Here is an 18180-nt window from a genome sequence, read left to right as displayed (position 1 = left end):
AAAAAGTGAATCCCTACCTACCGACCCTAATTTTTTCTGGACTGTAATAGGAAACACAACATTTATTTTGTTAGGCCTCACGAAAGTTTTACTTTGTTGAACTGTATTGTATAAGTTAGATTACTACAGATTGCGAAAGTCGATATAAAAAAGAAAGAAAAAAATTATAAGATAATCCCTACCTACCGACCCTCCTTTTTTCAGTAGCTGGACTGAAACTTAAGCAAGAAACAACATTTTTTCCTAGGCCTAAATCTCAATAACTAGATAGACAAAGCATAAATGTATTACTACTTACCGATGAGTACCTCCTCCTTGGTAGCAGGGTTGACTACAGGAATGACAGGGTTTTCCACATCCTCCCAGTCCCTGGGTACGTCTGTGTGGGTAGATATGTCAGGTACAGACTCCTGTTGGAGGGGCTGCTGTGTCTTCGTAGCTCCTACTAGTAGGGAACAAAGGAAACATCATCATCATCATCATTCATCCTCCGTAGAGGTGGAGCATACAAAGTTAGTTCGCCACAACTGTCTGTCATACATCACTGAGAAAAGTTCATGTCCCTCCAAGCCAGTTTCAGTTTCAATAAGTTTCTTAACTGTTATGTTTGGGCGTCCAACTCTTCTCTTACAGGTATCAGGGTTCCAGAGTAGAAGCCTACTGGCTGGTTCTTCACTCACTCGTTCTCATTCAAATGTACAAAATGCTGTCGCCACTCTTTACGACTAGGTATAAGCCAAATCATGGACCTAATCGTTGATTCCTTCACTTTCCCACTACACTGACTATGTTTCACGAAAAATGTACCACAAAACTAGGTTTGATTGATGACTTGAGAGAAATTATGGACGCGGGTTGGATTTCTCCCCCTAAAAAGCGGCTGTCGCCTGAGGCGAAATAGAAACTTTAAAAAGCAACCTAAAACGTAGAAATTTGATTACGGCAGTAGTTTTCTGCCTGGTGAAGTCGGGTGGCCAGGCCCTCTGACTGATCAAGTCAGATCGCTCCTGTCACTATTTTTGTACGCTGTGCGAGGTGTTTCATACCTGTCGCCAAGTTCTGTAACATCCGTTACCGCTCAAGTAAGACGGTCGTGCAGTTTAGATAGAGTCACATACAAGACAAGAAATTGCCATTTTTATGACTTTAAGCAAGTTTTCTAGGTTTCTAAGAGAAGAGGAAAAGAGGGTGTGCTGTCATTTGTAGCCAACTTCGCTGAACAAATTGTTTTACAGTAATAAATGTAACATCCGTTACCGTTGTTTTTACTTTCAATTTTAGTTTCTTCACCTGGTATATAAAAAGTCGCCCAGTTTTAAAATGTCCGTACATATGTCCCCTTGATCTCAAAGGATGAAGATAAAAACTGCAGATCTTTTTGGAGAAATTAACAAAAACGTCCGTTTTGTAACATCCGTTACCGGTAACGGAAGTTACACCTGTAGCGGAAAAGACGTAGCAAGAGATTGAATTTCCCTTCCCTGTGCACCATAAACATAATAGTTGGAAATAAAGTAGAAAAAATATGGATCCGAAGAAAAATAATCCTCTGTGGCGTCAACAGACTCAAATGTTCTACTCTTCTTTGCTTCCAAAGATATTTTTTGCTACTTCTATACACTACACTTAGCTATCTTTATGTGTTCGATACGTGTATATTTACCAGTTATGGGTTGACAGAAGTACTTTCAACGATACTGGCGCCTAAACTAATGGCTTTTGAAGTGATGTCATGAATACAAGCTTTATCGTACATCCAGTTCATGCTGATGTTCCAGTGTTTTTGCTGCACTAAAAATTGCATTGTTTACATATGTCATATCTAAGTGCATAAATTTTCGGTAACTCCCATGGAAATTAAGCTGTCCTTTTTTGGTAATCATTAATTGAGATGTTTTCCTAAAAAATAAGGTAGGTTTGCCTGAAAAAACAGATCATCGATTTTTCGACCCAAAAAATCACCATTTTGTACATTTTAATGAGAACGAGCCCACTACGTATTACATGACCGGCCAAGCTTAGTCGTCGACATTTGACTACTGAAGTTACATTTGGTAGCGAACCGTATAACTGTTCATTAGTAGTGTGTTTCCACCATGGTGTATTGAAAACCACTCGTAACATCTTCGAGTATGTTCCGTTTAGTTTTCTAGAATGTGACAAAGGAAACAACATATATTTATCCACTATGTACACAATGAAAGAATGTGATCTCCATCCAGTTTTAGCTCATTGAAGAGCTATTTTTTTTTACTTTTGACAAATATTTATACCAAAACACACAACTAAAGTTCAGCTACACTGGGGAGCTTTCGAGACACACTCTGTCTCCTCTTCAACCCGGTTATGATCTCGTCTTAACTTAAAAGTTTAAGTTCTCTTGTCACGTGACTTGATGGGATAATCACGTGACAAGGGCTCACCCCTTGCTCTGTGGTGGTAACAAGATTTTGTTGTGGGCGAGTATGTAATGATTTAAATTATGTTCACATGCCTTTGTTCCACTAAGTATTGAGTGAGATCTTTTCTTTGTAGTCATTATTTAATAATTTAATTGAAAGGAATCATATTTTGTTGAGTGTATATTGATTCATTTGTTATTCATATTTTTTGTTATTATTTATGTCAGTTCAAATATTTGTTTACTGTTTTGGTACTTTTGTACCAAAACAGAAATACTAATTTTGTATTTATTGGAAAGTACATCAATTATTACTTTCATTTACTTTCATTTCAAACATATTATTTCTATTATTTGACCTCTGATCTCCAATTCACTTTTTTCTCTATGATTGATTCTGTTTCAAGTTTGTTATAATTTCAGTATGATTTGTATGTTTTATTTATTATTATTGCTAAAAGCAATTATTATTATTATTATTGTTATTTCATTGTATGCTGCGGACTCCAGGAAGAGTAGTATGGAGTTGACTTCCATACTAATGGAGATCTAAATAAACAAACAAAGAGACAGTCATATACAAGATTTTTTACTAAAACAAGGGAGTGCATTTCAGAGGTGAGTACCTTTTCTGGGTCTACTCTTCCCTTTAGTTATTTGCGTCTTCCTGGGTCTGGTTCCGTAGTCCTTGGCCTCTGGCCTCTTGACGTCCACCATGACTCTACCAGAGTCCCTCCTCTCGTACACCACGCGCTCCTGCGCCCACCACGCCACGGGACGGGCGCGGTTCCTGCACGATCTACGCACTCCTGGGGTTTTGTCCTTACGCGGTGCAACTGCAAAACAGGCAAAAAGTCCATTTTATTTACCTTGATGGTGGTTTTCCATAATTATATTTCAAATATTCCATAATTAATATTTCAAATAGCAACCGATTTGGCCTTTTGGATAATTTCACTGATATCTGATTTCTAAATGTTATTTTGTCTTTACATGGTGCACCTGCAAAACATGCAAAAAGTTCATTTCATTTTTTACGTTGATTATGGTTTTCCAAGTACAAACTGCATCATATTTCAATTGACAAATGATGTAGCCTTAATTTTACTGGTACAATGCATCTGACTTCTAAATAATTCTGTTTTATTTGAAAAACAGTAAGAACATTTTAATAGGTCATTATATATATGTGGCCTCCGTCGGTCAATACTGACCATGGTAAATCCTACTTAACATCATAATAGGTCATTAATTCTTATTTATATACAGTAGAAGCCGCTTATTTGAAAAGCCAATTTGTCAGCACATTTTTTTCAAATACCCGGCCTTTCCGATTAAGAGACTCTGAGGCTCAAACTCTCGGGCTTCATTGAAACTATGGGGGTGGGGGGTGGACAGGGCATCGAACACATAACGACACAAAGAATACAAACACAAGTCATATTTACGCATTAAAAACAGTGAACTTTATTGAGATCGGTAAATTTGCTTTTAATTTTTTTGGTTGACGTACACATGTATTTTTTTCGTTTTTTCCAAGACTGGAAGAACGCCGCGATACGTTAGACATCATGTGCTTTCGGCAGGCTCTACTCGAACGAATAAACAATGCTACGTTTGCTACGTACAAAACAAGCAATGAATACATGCACAATCATCAGCCTGTACGTACTTTTACATCACGAAAGTAGCAAAAAATAAAGTTTGATTAACGGAAAACTTCAATCAAGTAGCGTACAGACAAAAATGCAGACGATCGTCATGAAAGCAGTCGATAGCACAAAGGATCGCTTCGATCGCTTAATTTTCAGAAACTCCGGCTAGCACACGAAAATTATCGTAACTAATGCAACAATAAACTGTTCATTTCAATGTTAATGACTTTTTAGCTCACGATGTCCGTAGGTTACATGGAAATTTGCGATAGTTGACGGGGATCTCTCGCATTAGCGTACAGGGAAGTAAACAAAGATGGCGGACGCGGCGTGGGTAGCAGTATCCCATCATTCCATGCGGTGTTTTTTCGCGGCACATTTGGCATGTTGATGCGGCGATAGCGCCGTGTCGCAGTCGAAATAAACTCAAAATAATGGCGCAGTACACAAGTAGAGACATGGTTTTGATGATTAAAAAATGAGTTGTATGAGAAATTAAACGTTCCTGGAATAAACAGGCTAAAAGAACACAAAAGCATGCCGCATTTGGCGGCTATGAACCGGCTCGCGCTTCTCATTACGTAGTGCCGATGTGCGCCCGACCGCTCGATCAACGTAAATTTCGGCCTCCTTTGTGGTTCAAAACAGACAACTTCGTCCCTTTTGGCGGCTTGATGTCTTGATATAAGAAATTTTCCGCCGATTTTGGTGATTTGTTTGGCATGTTTTTGGTTGAAAATGTGTTGCAACTTGACTTTTTTTTTCAATTAGCCGGCATTGGCTTTTCAAATAAGGGGCGCGATAAACAATGGTGTCAATGGGAAACGGTTTGGGTTTTCACAATTCTTTTCAATTAGCAGACTTTTTCTTATAAGCGTTTTGCAATTAACTGGCTGCCACTGTACCAGGATTTGTTCAAAAGCACATACATTTGTACGAGATATCCCAGTTCTTATGCCTGTGCATCCTGTGCCTTGAAAAATAAAAGCCTGCAAATCAATCTTAGGCATAAGAAAAAAAATGCTGTGTTTCCTGTTTCCCGACCAACCCTAGAAAAACTGATGACCCAAGCAAAGGACATAATTTTTCGAGCTGATCAACCTTTTGTAGCTCCATGATCTGACACCTGAGTGATGAAACGTTACATACAATCAGTTTTCCAACATTGATATCGAAAATAAAAGTGTCCTCATGCAAGTTTTATTGTATAAGTTGGATCACTAGAGATCGCCAAAGTCTTAAAAAAAAAGAAGAAAAAAGATAATCCCTACGTACCGACCCTATTTTTTTTTCAGGACTGAAACAGGAAACAACATTTTTTTCTACGCTTTAACTTTAAGTTACTTACTGATGTGTGCCTGTCTGGCACTATCTGCTGGGCCCTTCTTTGAAGCCGACTTTGACTGCGTGACGTTGGCGTAGTGTTTAGGAGACGTGACGGAGGCCCGCGGCAGCGTGGAAGTCGAGGACCGTGGTGTGTGGTTCTTACCTCCCTTCAAGATCGAACGCAACGGTGTCGCTGTAACAGAGTAAGAATAAAGTTCTTTTAGTGTACTAAGTAAATAAAAGACATTTGTTTGAATGCACCACCAGTAGTCTTCTTTTCAGTTGCTTTGGGTGAAGTTTTGCTACCTGGTACAATCACAAGGACACCGAAAGTACCATGATCATTTTCAAACAGTGGTAGAAATGATTTTTTTTAGTGTTCTGCAATATTGCAGAATGTCACAATATTGTTCGGCAATTTGGAAATAATTTCTGCATATATACACTATTAAGCCCTGACTCAGACCCATACAAAACTGCATGTTGGCAAACATTTTATATACAATTTGAAAAACACAAGCATAACTAGTATTTCATAAAGTCAGTAGTAAGCACAAAAGCTCCAAGACAATATATCATACAGACACAATTGAACCCCTATCTTGATTATTTCATAGCCTGGGTACCATCCTACTTGTATGCCGGGGCTCCCACACTCGCTTCCCTAAGAAGTAGTCTGAAAACGCTTGTATCTATTTGGCTTGGTGATGATATCACATAATAAGGTAGGCCACATGGGGAGGGCTGGGCGGAGCCTCTTCCACTGGTAGATGACCCATCAGTACAAAGTCCACGTGGCCATGTGCTGTTTTGGTAAGGGCAAAAAAGTTGCTGCTTATGTATGACAAGTGCAGCCACAAATTTACCTTGAGTACAACAATTTCTTGTAGTTTTCTTTAAGCAAGATGTTCTTTGTGGCTCTGTTACTTCAAATGTTAGCAAAATCATGACAACAGTGTCTCTCAATGGCTACTACACTCCGTCCAAGATAAATAAACAAACCCTTCCTTGGCCAGTGATACCTGCTGAGCAGGCAGGAGATAAGCATCACCACATACTGAGAAGGACGTTAGGCTAATGAACAAGACAGAAGGGACCAATCAGCACACTCGGGCAAAATCTGACCGAGCTCAGACGGTTCAGATCTAACCGTTTCCAGACTACTTCTTAGGGAAGCGAGTGTGGGAGCCCCGGCATACAAGTAGGATGGTACCCAGGCTAATTATTTCAGTCTGCAAAGTTGCAGGTTGCTTAATTTGTCTTCAGATCTGCAACAAAATTTTAACTGTTTAATCAATGCTTTTGTTTGTTTCGCATAACCAGTAAACCGCCCTTAGGCATAACACACCAGTTTTGTACATGTAGGTACAAGTTGCGTAAGATGGGACTGTAAGATTTGAACCACTCACACCGGGAAGGTCTCTTACTCTTTCGGTGGTTTCTTTAACGTACGTGGAGTGTGGCTCTCCCCAAACACGGGACCTCCATTTAACGTCCTATCCGATGGACGTCCCTAACTGAAGCTAGGTACTCATTAATTCACCCGAGTGAAGTGAGCAAAGTCGTGTAAAGTGCCTTTCCCAAGGGCACAAGATTGGTGACAAGGTGGGGTTCAAACCCGGGACCTCTTGGTTCCAAGCTGAAGACGCTACCACTACACCACCCAACCTCACACATATGCTTCTTGTGACGCAGAGTAAGATGGCTACAGTTAGCATACCTGATACAGGGAGATCATCACCACTTGACAGTGTTTTGTCAGAGTTGTCCTCTGTAGAACTAGCTGGCTGTCTTTGTTTCCCCGGCCTCTTGCCATTTTTCTTGGCTCTCTTCTTCTTCGGTTCTGTGTTTTCTTCAGGGCCTGCTGACACGTTGGCCTCTGACTGAATCTAAACATGTGAAATAGTAAAATAAGAGTTAGGAAATAAAAGAACACAAGAGATGCATCAAGGTGGCCATGATAACAACAAAGAAAATACTCAAGAGGTAGAAAAGGAAACATTAAAAAAGGTATTTCTAACCCTTATTTGCTGACTTTTTATTTATCTATTCAATTACAATTTACCACACGGTGGATGGTATGGAACACATTTTCACAGCCACCATACCAAATAACTTTGACGTAACTCAGCAGTTCTTTAACAAAATAAACAGACAGTGGTAAAAACTGACCTCTCTACTTTCATTAGAAGACTGGGCAGTTTGGGGTGCCTTCCGGGGACGCCCTCTCTTCCTCCTACGCACTTCACCATCACTTGTCGAGCTCTCTTGTGCTGTTTGAGAACTCAGATCAAACACTGGTACATCCTCCTCCACAGCAGTTAGACTGTTGTCAGGGCCCTTCTCCACAGGACTACTGGCTTCCTGTCTTTGCTTCCCTGGCTTCTTGGGAGCTGAGCGACTTTCTTTGGCCTTGCTGGCCCTCCTTCTCTTAGGTTCTGTGTTTTCTTGATGACTTTCTGCGGTTGAGTTTGCTTCCAACTGGACCTGTGTAAACAGAATTTGAGATGGGGAAGAAGTGAGTTACGATGCAGTAGGATCAGTATTTCACACTTGTAACTTCTAGGAAAAAATTGCCACCAACATACATGTACCCTTGAATTTTACATTAGGCCACACTTATTTTATGGATGACATCCGTTTCGCCTGCTCTCAAAAAAAAGATCACGTCCTCAAGAGGCTCTTGACTGGGTGCCGTCCTCCGTAGTCCATGGTAGCTAGTGACAATAGGGAGCCGGCGGTAACGACAGAAGACGGCACCCAGGCTGCTGAGGCTCCATGGAACTCAAGAACTCAGTACATATGCACAGTGCCGATTCATAAATGCCGCAAAAGGCCAGCATGTGCCGGCTTGTCGTAAAAGTCGCTATGTACTACCGCAAATGCACGATATCAGCTTTGCATTCCTGTGGTTTAGCAGTATTCCTTTGGCTGCAATTTTTTTTTCCTCTGTGCACAGTAGTTTGGGGGTCTTCAGAGGATGTCATTCCTACAATTCAAGTCAGTGTGGCCTCATAACTAGATAAGAGAAAGATACAGAAATGTATCAAATGGCAGAAATACTGACCTCACTGCTTTCATCCAAGAACTGTGAGGACAGATCTTTCCTTGCTTGCCCTCTCCTCTTCTTCTGAACCTCCCCATCACTTACTGAGCTGTCTTGACTAGACCGTGACCTCTGACCCCCTGACCTTCGCCCTCTGGCATTCGACCTCTCCTTGGGTTGAGGCTTGAACTTTTTCTGAACCTGTGCCGTTTCTGACGACGTCCCTCGCTTTTGAGACCTGGTCTTGGTTAGCAGCTTCGGGGACGGCTGGACAGGAATTTCTTCATCTTCTGCCTCTTCTCTATCTGAGGGTAGCACCGAATCCTGAAGCCCACTGTGGTTGAAACTGTCACCATCAGCCTCGTGCTGTACTTCAAGTTCCACACTTGGTACTTCCCTCTGTACATCATCCACCACTGTGTCCAGCCTAGTTTCTGGTTGTTCTTGTCTCATCTCCAAGTCCTTTGCACTCTGCTTTGAGCCATTCATACTTTCTGGCTGGGTTTCAGAGTCCACTTCCTTGTTCTTCTTTCCAGCGCTCTTTCTTGGTCGCCCTTTTTTCTTGTTCTTAGCCGTCTTATCATTTTGGCCGTCTCCTTTTGCGTTCTTTGCAGGCTGCTGACTTGTGTTCTTGGGTTTTATCTGGTCTGCATTAGGCTCTTTATTAGTGGCCTGGCTCTCAGTACTGGTGGTCTGCCTGTTGGTCAGATTTACTCTAAATCTCTTCATACAGAAAAGATCATCATCATCTTCATCATCTGAGTCGACCATCTCGACCACCAATGGCTGCTTCTTAACTCCAGGCACCTTCTTTGGGGCTGTTTTGTCCTGATCTTTCTGCTTCTTGCTGGCTCTTGAAGAATCTTCTTCCTCTTGCTGTGTTGCCCTTTCTGGCCCACCCCTCTGGTCTTTGCGGCTGTTCTCTGTCGCTTCAGTCACAACTGCCTTCTGTTGTCTTGCTCCACGTCTGCCCAGTGTTTCCTCTTCCTCTGTAGTTTCTGATGGTTTCGCTGCCTTGGCCCTCTCCTGCCTCTGACTTTTGCGTTTGGCCTGCTTGGTCGGCTTTTCAGAAACATCAGCTTCTGTCGCGTTTCCTGTCGCTTCCTTGTCGCTGGACGTTTTCTCGCGGGAAGAGACTGATGCCTCTTTCTCGGCTGTAGTGTCAGGTGAATCAGATGATGCTCCTCCAAACGTTAGTCTAAAGAGTGTGGGAGAAAACAAAACAAAATTTAAATACACCTACTAGAGTACACGGGTAAGAAGCAACCCAAAACCTTCCAGGGTAGTGACATGACATTTGGATGAAAGCACCCATAACTAACTAACGAATGAATGAATGAATGAATGAATGAATGAATGAATGAATGAATGAATGAATGAATGATACTATATTTCCGTGTACATGTCGGCCGCTATCCCGCGCCCAGCCTGTGTGGGCTTATACGACACCGATTCAATAAGTTATACATAAACAAAAGACGATCAAAGGAACAGATAACAGAATCCAAACAAAATATGAACGCAAATAAAGGTAGGCTATATACAATAATGGTGAACAAATAAGTGAACTCATAGCAGATCGTAAATGCAAATAAACAAATCTGTACATAATGAACCAAGAGTTCACAAAATAAATGCAAGTACATAAGGTAAATCAAACATAACTAGAAAGGCCGACATTTGCTTTGGAGCAAATACAGCAATGGCTTCACCACATTTTACGACATGGCAGGGAAAGAATGAGAAACACAAGGGAAAACAATGCTTTACATTGATATAACTATAGTATGAAGTAACATACAACTAAGACTACAACAGTTGGATAGCTATTCCCTACATTATTGGTTAGGATTTTTAATTGCATAATGCAAACTGTTGATTTTCAAGAAAAAAGAAGCGTTCATGCCCCGCATTCCAATGCTGGAGCAGGAAAGCTTAAAATACCTACCAAAACACTTGAATACAGACCTACTGTCAGTATGGAATGGCTCTGTGCAGGTATTAATTAAGTTAAGCCTGTTAAATTCCAACAGCCGATCAGCAAGGAGAATAGAGGAAAGCTGCATGCCTATTGGTTGATGCCCTGCATTCCATTGTGATGACTCATGCCCAAATGTGGTAACACTGCACACTAACTCAGTAATACATTTGCTATAACACAGCCAAAAAACTCAAATAAAACCATTCTAAAAGCCTGTATCACAAAAATTAAAAAAACGCCTGGGGGTATTTGCCTACTGTACCTCCATACCAAATTTCAGGTCCTTAGGCCTCAAAATGAAGAAGCTGAATCCATTTAAAGAAATGGCAGGAGGAGAAGAAGAAGGAGGAGAATCATGAGAAAAAGCAATATGGTTTCACCACTTTGTGGTGAACCCATAATAAGAGAAAACAAACGTGCAGAAGTAACAAAAAGTGACAACTGTTGATGTGTTATGAATACAGGTATTTTCTTCTTTTCCCCCACGCTCGATAAATGAAAGTTGCCTATATGTTACTTATAGTTCCAACCTATAACATGTAGGATGATCCAGCCTGAACAAGCACAAACGATGAAACCACTGAATTTAAAATCTGGATAAGCTTGAGTTTACTACTCTTTACTCTTCCTTTTTGAGGGGGGGGGGTTGCTATACAGGGCTAGAAATACTGGGTACATGTGCACTTTTTCCTGTAAGTTTACGTATATAAAGATGTTAAATGTATGGCAGTATACAGTATATTCTTAACATCCAAGTGTCGGAAAAATAATAAAATCATTGTTGCTGTAGTACTTTTCTTTAGAAATGAAACATAATAAGTTCATGCTGCCATTCTAGTTATATGGTGCACCCAAAAATATCACCTATTCCCAAAAATGAATTTCGAGTCCTGCTATAGTTTATTTGATACAAGTTCAGTGTTCGAAATACCTGCCTGCAGTCTGCAATCTGCAGATAGATTTTCAAGATTGCAGAAGAAAAAATTATACAATCTGCAATTTTGCAGAAGGAAAAATAGGCTCCAGATTCATTAGTTTTCAATTTAGCAAACTAAAACTCCCAGGCCCCAGGGACAGACTGTTCTGAAACAACAGGAGCTTCTTCACTAATTTGCATCATCCTTGTCTTGACTTGTCTAACTTTTGTTTCCTTTTGGACTTCCAAAAAATTGTCTTCACTAATTTGCATATCAATCCATAGTTTATGCTTATAAACCTGAAATTCTCCTGCAGTCCAGTAATGCTACTGTACTGATTTACAAAGCTATATATGAATGATGTAAAAAAGGAATTATTGGTTTGAGAAGGTTGTAGTATGGAGGCTTGTGTATTTGCAGAAAGGTTGTAACATGGAGGCTTGTGTATTTGCAGAAAGTATTTCTAAATTGCACAACAAAATTTTGACTCTCCTGCAATATTACAGAGTACTGAAAAAAAAGTATTTCGGCCACTGAAGTTACAATGGTACAACACCTGTTAACACAACAATTACCTTTTCTTTAGAGCTGCCACTGGTTTGACAGCTGTCCGCGGGTCCTGGCTGCTGATCTTACTGATGGAGCCTGAGTCGTCGGCCGTGAAGTTCATACTTGACACGTCCACGTCCTGTGCTGATTGGTTGCGTTCTGCGTCCAATCCAGGACTTGCTTCAGGGCCTCCTGACACGTTGGCCGCTGACTGGATCTAAACATGAGAAATGGTAGACAAAGGAGTTAGAAATAAATAATAATAAAAAAATCCAGAGTGATGCATCAGGACTATGGCCTAGGTCTGTTACCATGGTAACTAGTGTTGGGTTACATCATGTTGCAGTTTTATAGCAGGAGGGATTTAGACTCCTGTCTGACCATATATATGAATGTGTTTGAGTAGGAATTAACAGAGCAGACCAAGGTAAACATTATGCCTTGCAAATATTACCAAGCATGACAAGGAAAAATCTGAACAAGAAAATACAAAAGAAACTGGAAAGGTAATATTTGCAAGGCAAATGCATAATGTTTACCTTGGTCTGCTCTGTTAATTCCTACTCAAACACATTCATACAGGAGTCTAAATCCCTCCTGCTATAAAACTGCAACATGATGTAACCCAACCAGGCTTTTAGCTAGGATTTTTTGGTGGGTGTCCATTTTTTTATTGTATGCTATGCACAGTGAAGACTTGCTGAGTGCAAGATTTTAGGGGGGCTTTTTTGAAATTCATAATGCTCTCAAACACTACTTTCTGCATTTTCAGGTGTAAATTTGAGTTTTTTTCCTTCAGTAAACCATCATTTTTGTATTTATAGTAAGGCTGAAGGGAGGTATGTGTGCATGGCAAGGGTTGGGAGTGGAAAAAATAGGGCGTCTTTAGGGTGTCCTACAAAAAAGTAGGGCGTCCAATTTCTTATTATTTTCAGTACAGGGCGTCCAAAAGACACCCTGGACACCCCCTAGCTAAAAGCCTGAACCCAACACTAGTTACCATGGTAACAGACACGACATTGGTTCAGGTCATTGAGGTCACTGTTGGGAGAAGAAGAAGAGGAAGAGGAAACTGAGGAAAAACAATATGTTTTCCTTCAGTAAACATAAATACAAAATAGGTAGTAAACAATATATAAAAAATACTTGCTTCTGGTGTGGCGCTTGTACCATCTTCCTGGGTAGGGCTTGCAGCCGACTTTGTAGGGGTAGGGCTGTCAGCAGAGGTGGGGTTCTCAACAACAGGAGGACTGGCCGTAGGGGTAGGACTGTCAACAGTGGGGCTGGCACCAGGGGTGGGGCTGGCACCAGGGGTAGGGCTGCCTTCAGCAGCTGGTCCAGGGTTCTCCACAGGAGCAGGGTTCTTATCAGGACTGACAGAGGTCCTGGACAGGTCAGAGTCTGGCCTGATGGGCGAGAACGATGACATCCTCCTTGGCCTGATGTCCTGGACGTTTATAAAGACAAAACGGAACATCATTGTCAGACACTACTTTATAGCAAAATAAATTCATTAGAGGTATGGATGATCAGGGTTCTAGCTAGGATTTAATTTTAGCGCAGTGGCACTAGCCGCATGATGAGGGAGCGAAGTGGAGCTTCTAAAAATTTGAGCTTAAAAAGAGGTCATTTGAGGGATACCCAAGGGGAAAAATTGTTATTTCTAAGGTATGCACAATGTATCCTTGATTTTTCACATCTGATCTGGCATTCTTTCACACAAAGAAATACAGTCACAATGCCCCTTTGCTGTATTAAAAATTAGCATAGGGGGGCAAAATTATAGTGTAGGGGGGGAATTTAGCGTAGGGGGTCAAAATTATAGCGTAGGGGGCCCCTACGCTACTTTGCACTAGCTAGAACCCTGATGATTGTGCATGCTTAGGCCTAGGAAAACAAATTTTGTGTTTCTTGTTTCCTGACCGACTCCAGAAAAAACTGCAGACCGTAGCCTGTAGGACTCGGCAGCTATAAATTATAGTATAATAGGTTTGGTAACCAGGCTAAAAATCAAGACAAAAAAAAAACATTCAAACTCACCTTCTTTGGTTTGGGTTGCTTCTTGGTGGAGGGTTCAGTGAGGACTGAACTCTCCTCACTCTCTGTAATTGTAAACACAGGAAAAATGATGATCCCATTGATTTTGCATCTGTTTTAAATTTATCTATAGTCAAACAGGAAAATGAACAGTTATTTCTAAAAATCTTGAAGATGAATTTTTAGATTTAGAATCTTCAGAATACATACCTGTGTCCGAGAAGTACTCACTGATCAGCTCAAAGCCATCAGCATCTTTCTTCATATCTTTCTTCATCACTATACCAGTACGTCTGGGGGCAATCATCAAATCACACAATGAAAATTAGTTTATCAAAATGAAAGTAATAATTTTATATCTTCATTGAAAACAATATAGAAACGATAATTTTAATAGCATGGCGGTGCCATTCTTGACCCGAATGGCATTATACATGTAGTTAATTGTAAATGCTTCTTTGTGACCAACATACCCAATTTCCAACAATCCAAGAATTAAAATTCTAAGATAAGAATTCTTCAACCATATACACCACAGACACAGTAGTGATGCATACCTAAACTCAATTTTAGGTTCAGGTCCAGATTCAAGTCCAGAGGTTTAGGTTCAGTTTCGGACCTGTAAGTATGGATCTAAACCCACGGCATATACAAAATTGCATGTTGGCAACCTTGCAATGTTGTCTGGGTGAAACTTTGGCCACATAACATGGAGGCCGGTACTTGACGATGCCCGATTGCAATGTTTTCTTCATTTTGCAGCAAAGATTTTGCAATCTACGGAAGGTTTTACTAGGTGGTTTGGAAAGAAAAGGGGTATGTGAAATGGTCTTTTATGGTAATAAGTCCAGACTTGGTTCTTGACTTTTAGTTTTTTTTGGACTTGAACCTAAACATTCTTACAAGTCCGGATCCAAGTCCAGTGAACCGGTATGCATCACTACATCACAGAAACATTAAAATGTGTATAACTCAATGTCCTAGGACAAAAATCAACTACGTATTTCTTGATAACCTCACAATTTAACATAGGTATTCATCTGGAAACAAAGGAGAAATAAAGGTGTTGAATAACAGAGAAACTAGACATGTAGCCTACCGTCCAACTCTCGGGTCTTTATGCCAGGCAAACATCTTTTTTGTAAGCTGACTTCTGTCTCCCTGCAAAGTTGAAAAATAACATTTAGTTTGTAGGGGCACTATCAGTCACAAATCACGAATCACATTAATCTGCTTCATTATTATGTTTTTGTTTGTTATGTGAAACACTAGATATCAAGCTCAAGGCCTAGTAAAAAAAAATTATGTTGTGTTTCGGATTCCTGTTTCAGACTCGTGAAAAAATTAGGGTCTGTAGCCAAGTGTAGGTAGAGATTTTCTCTCCCTTTTTTATTAGACTTTGGCAATCTCTAATGATCCAACTTTTTTTTTTTTTTCACAAAAATCACGGTCCAAGGACAAGAAATAGAGACTGTAAAAAAGTTTAAGTACTTAGGAGCAATATTATGTGAAGAAGGCTCCAAACCCGAGATTCTGGCACGTGCAGCAATGACACTTAAGGCACTTGATAAACTGAAACCAATCTGGAAAGATAGGAACATCAGCATGAAACACAAGATAAGATTCAAACAGGCCCTTGTATTCTCCATCTTTCTGTACTCCTGTGAATCATGGACACTAAATGCTGAGCTCCAAAGAAGGATACAGTCAGTAGAAATGAAGTGCCTTAGAAAAATCCTAGGGATAACATACCTGGACCGTGTCACAAACGAAGAAATCATAAACAGTGTAAAACAGCACTGTCGGTATGAAAGGCTCCTGACAGTTGTGAAGAGAAGGAAACTTATAAGTGGTACGGACATGTAATGAGATCAAATGGACTGTCAAAAACAATCCTTCAAGGAACAGTAAAAGGAGCAAGAAAAAGGGGAAGGCAGAAGAAAAAAATGGGCCTACAACATCCAAGAATGGACAGGAAAAAATCCCTCGGAAACCCTAACCCTAGCTCACAGCCGAGAGGGATGGCGGCAGATGGTCAGACACTCCACCATGCAGTGCCCCCACGACCCTGACCTGGGTTAAGGGACCAAGAGTTGCAAGAGTAATGATCCAACTTATACAATATAGTTTACCAAAGTAAAGCTTGCGTGAGGACACTTATATTTTTTTTTAATTCATGTCATGTATCATGCCAAATATTGGAAAACTATAATGTTTCATCACTCAGGTGTCAGATCATGGAGCTAGAAAAGGTCAATCACCTCGAAAATTTGTCCATAATTTTTGCAGGTATCCACAAAAAAAAGGGTTAGGGTCGGCAGTTTTTTCTAGGGTCGGTCTGGAAAAAGGAAATATTTTGTACAACATTTTTTTTTCCTAGGCCCAAGCTGTCAAGGAAGCTGTCAAGGTGATTGTATAGAGTTATAACTATACATGAAAAATAGTACATCTATCGCAAACTATAGAATGCTAAAAGCTCGTAAACAAAAGGTACAAGAGCAGCTGAAGCGTTATCAACTACAGTGCCACATACAACGCTCAGTGCTGCCACTGTATTTTTTGCGGTCGCCCGGACTCAAACAACCAAGGGTGGCCATTTTGTAAGTTTTGGAGGGAAAGAAAAGACAACAACACTCACCATCGCGTCGGCTGTGTTGTGTAGAGGACGCAGAGCACTGCGTTCCTTATCGCCCATGCTGATCCCTACTGCTTGGGCCACGATATGTGAGAAAACGGCGTCAGAAATCACTCGGAATTTCGCAAAACTCGGTAGAAATTCATTGACGAGAAAAACAAAATTTCGACCGCCAAAAACGAAGCTCAACTTTGCCGCTAAGACAGCCTCGTTTCAAATAGCGAGCTTTGATTCGCTTACTGTTATGCAAATTTTACTTTGCGTGGCTCTGATTGGTTTGGATACAAAAACTCGCACCATTGGTCAACTTTTTAGACCTACGGGACATTATGGACGAATACACTTGAATATGGGTGTTATACATATCTATTTCTAATAAGTTACAAAATTATAAAAATAAGATCAACACTCAAGATATACTCTAAATTTTATATTCTGAATATATTTTTTTTACCAATGATATCCGCTAACTAACTCATGAAAGTGGGTTTTATTATGAAGAATGCCTCCCATATTAAAGTGGTATAGACCAAACGCGCCAACTATGAAATCTAGAGGGTGGGAGGGCAGCTTTGGTAGGACGTAAACGTTTTGTCCTGTTTACCTCTACTAAAATTAGATTCTTTTGAAGCATTTGTAATTTTCAATTGTCTGAGATGTAACAAGTCACAAGGTATGTCGTTTTCTGTCTTTCTTGGGTACCAATCGGTGTCATTTATGCCATCCAAAAAATTATATAAATTTGTCATTTCCATAATTTTTTGCAAAAAAACGTAGCTATACAGAACTTATAAAAATTGTAGTGCTGAAGTACCAATTAAAATGTCAAACCTGTCTGGTGCTCAACACATGAAACAGTTGTTTATAATATTGTTACAGTGTAAACCAGTAAACAGATATTTTGGTCAAATTCAGAAATATTATTGGTGTTCATGTCTGCACAGATTAAATCAAAGAAATATGGCTGCTGCAAGATTTGATTTTAAGATGTTATGTGAGCCCCGGCTACACCCCCATATAGCCCCTGATGGGGCACTTTAGGGGGGGAGGCCTTGGTCTAAGGCGGACAGGCCTCCAGCCTGGCCCAGAAGGACTCAACGGTGGGAGCCATAACTACCGGGCCAGGCAAGGCGTTCCATTAGGGGATTGTGCGAGGGAAGAAGGAATATTTGTAGGCGTCTGTTCGTGCATGTATAGGTTGATATTTATACTGGTGGCTCCCTCGGGTACGCCCTTGGGCTGGCTTGAGCAGGTTGCTGGTGGGGATATTAATGATGTTATGGGTTAGTTTATAAAAAGTTGTGATTCAAAGGCTTGCAGATACACATAGAACAGTTTATATCAGGTTAAGGATTCCTACTCGTTGATGTAACCACGGACATTATACACCTTGATGTAATAACTTACTACATTTAAGTTGGTTTGGGCAGGATCCGAACTCCCCAGTTTCAGAGGCAGGCCTGCTCACTCTCAGTCTGGTTGCCATCCACTGTAGTGTAGTTACCGACAGCTCCCTATTGTCACTGGCTACCAGCCATTATCAATATGATCAGTAAGGCCATGTTGATTTGATTATATGGATGACATCCTCCGGGAGCCCCAAAACTGATGCGCGCGTACGAATAAAAAAAAA

At 40.5% G+C, this 18180-nt stretch overlaps 2 protein-coding genes across 5 annotated transcripts in view; one reads left to right on the top strand and one right to left on the bottom strand.

The window, feature by feature from the left end:
- LOC109476103 (flocculation protein FLO11-like) overlaps nucleotides 1–16782 on the bottom strand; it is a 21622-nt gene extending 4840 nt beyond the window's left edge. The window contains exons 1-12 of one of the 3 annotated variants that reach the window (XM_019776973.1): nucleotides 16551–16782; nucleotides 15012–15073; nucleotides 14123–14205; nucleotides 13916–13977; nucleotides 13026–13322; nucleotides 11902–12092; nucleotides 8450–9626; nucleotides 7555–7869; nucleotides 7103–7271; nucleotides 5405–5575; nucleotides 3028–3237; nucleotides 299–445 (exon numbers count right to left, since the gene is read on the bottom strand). In XM_019776973.1, the coding sequence (XP_019632532.1) occupies nucleotides 299–445; nucleotides 3028–3237; nucleotides 5405–5575; nucleotides 7103–7271; nucleotides 7555–7869; nucleotides 8450–9626; nucleotides 11902–12092; nucleotides 13026–13322; nucleotides 13916–13977; nucleotides 14123–14205; nucleotides 15012–15073; nucleotides 16551–16607 (2941 nt within the window). In that variant the 5' untranslated portion in view covers nucleotides 16608–16782. The remainder of the gene's footprint in view (nucleotides 1–298; nucleotides 446–3027; nucleotides 3238–5404; nucleotides 5576–7102; nucleotides 7272–7554; nucleotides 7870–8449; nucleotides 9627–11901; nucleotides 12093–13025; nucleotides 13323–13915; nucleotides 13978–14122; nucleotides 14206–15011; nucleotides 15074–16550) is intronic. The other 2 variants (XM_019776974.1, XM_019776975.1) reach the window with 2 other exon arrangements.
- A 284-nt stretch (nucleotides 16783–17066) lies between these two features.
- Nucleotides 17067–18180, top strand: part of LOC109476122 (HAUS augmin-like complex subunit 3) — a 20598-nt gene continuing 19484 nt past the window's right edge. The window contains exon 1 of one of the 2 annotated variants that reach the window (XM_019777017.1): nucleotides 17067–17220. The gene's annotated coding sequence lies outside the window, so the exon portion shown is untranslated. The remainder of the gene's footprint in view (nucleotides 17221–18180) is intronic. The other variant, XM_019777018.1, reaches the window with a different exon arrangement.

Source organism: Branchiostoma belcheri, unplaced genomic scaffold (genome assembly GCF_001625305.1).
Source record: "Branchiostoma belcheri isolate BF01 breed outbred unplaced genomic scaffold, Haploidv18h27 scaffold36, whole genome shotgun sequence".
Classification (NCBI taxonomy): Eukaryota; Metazoa; Chordata; class Leptocardii; order Amphioxiformes; family Branchiostomatidae; genus Branchiostoma; species Branchiostoma belcheri.
This window is presented reverse-complemented; position numbering and strand designations above follow the sequence as displayed.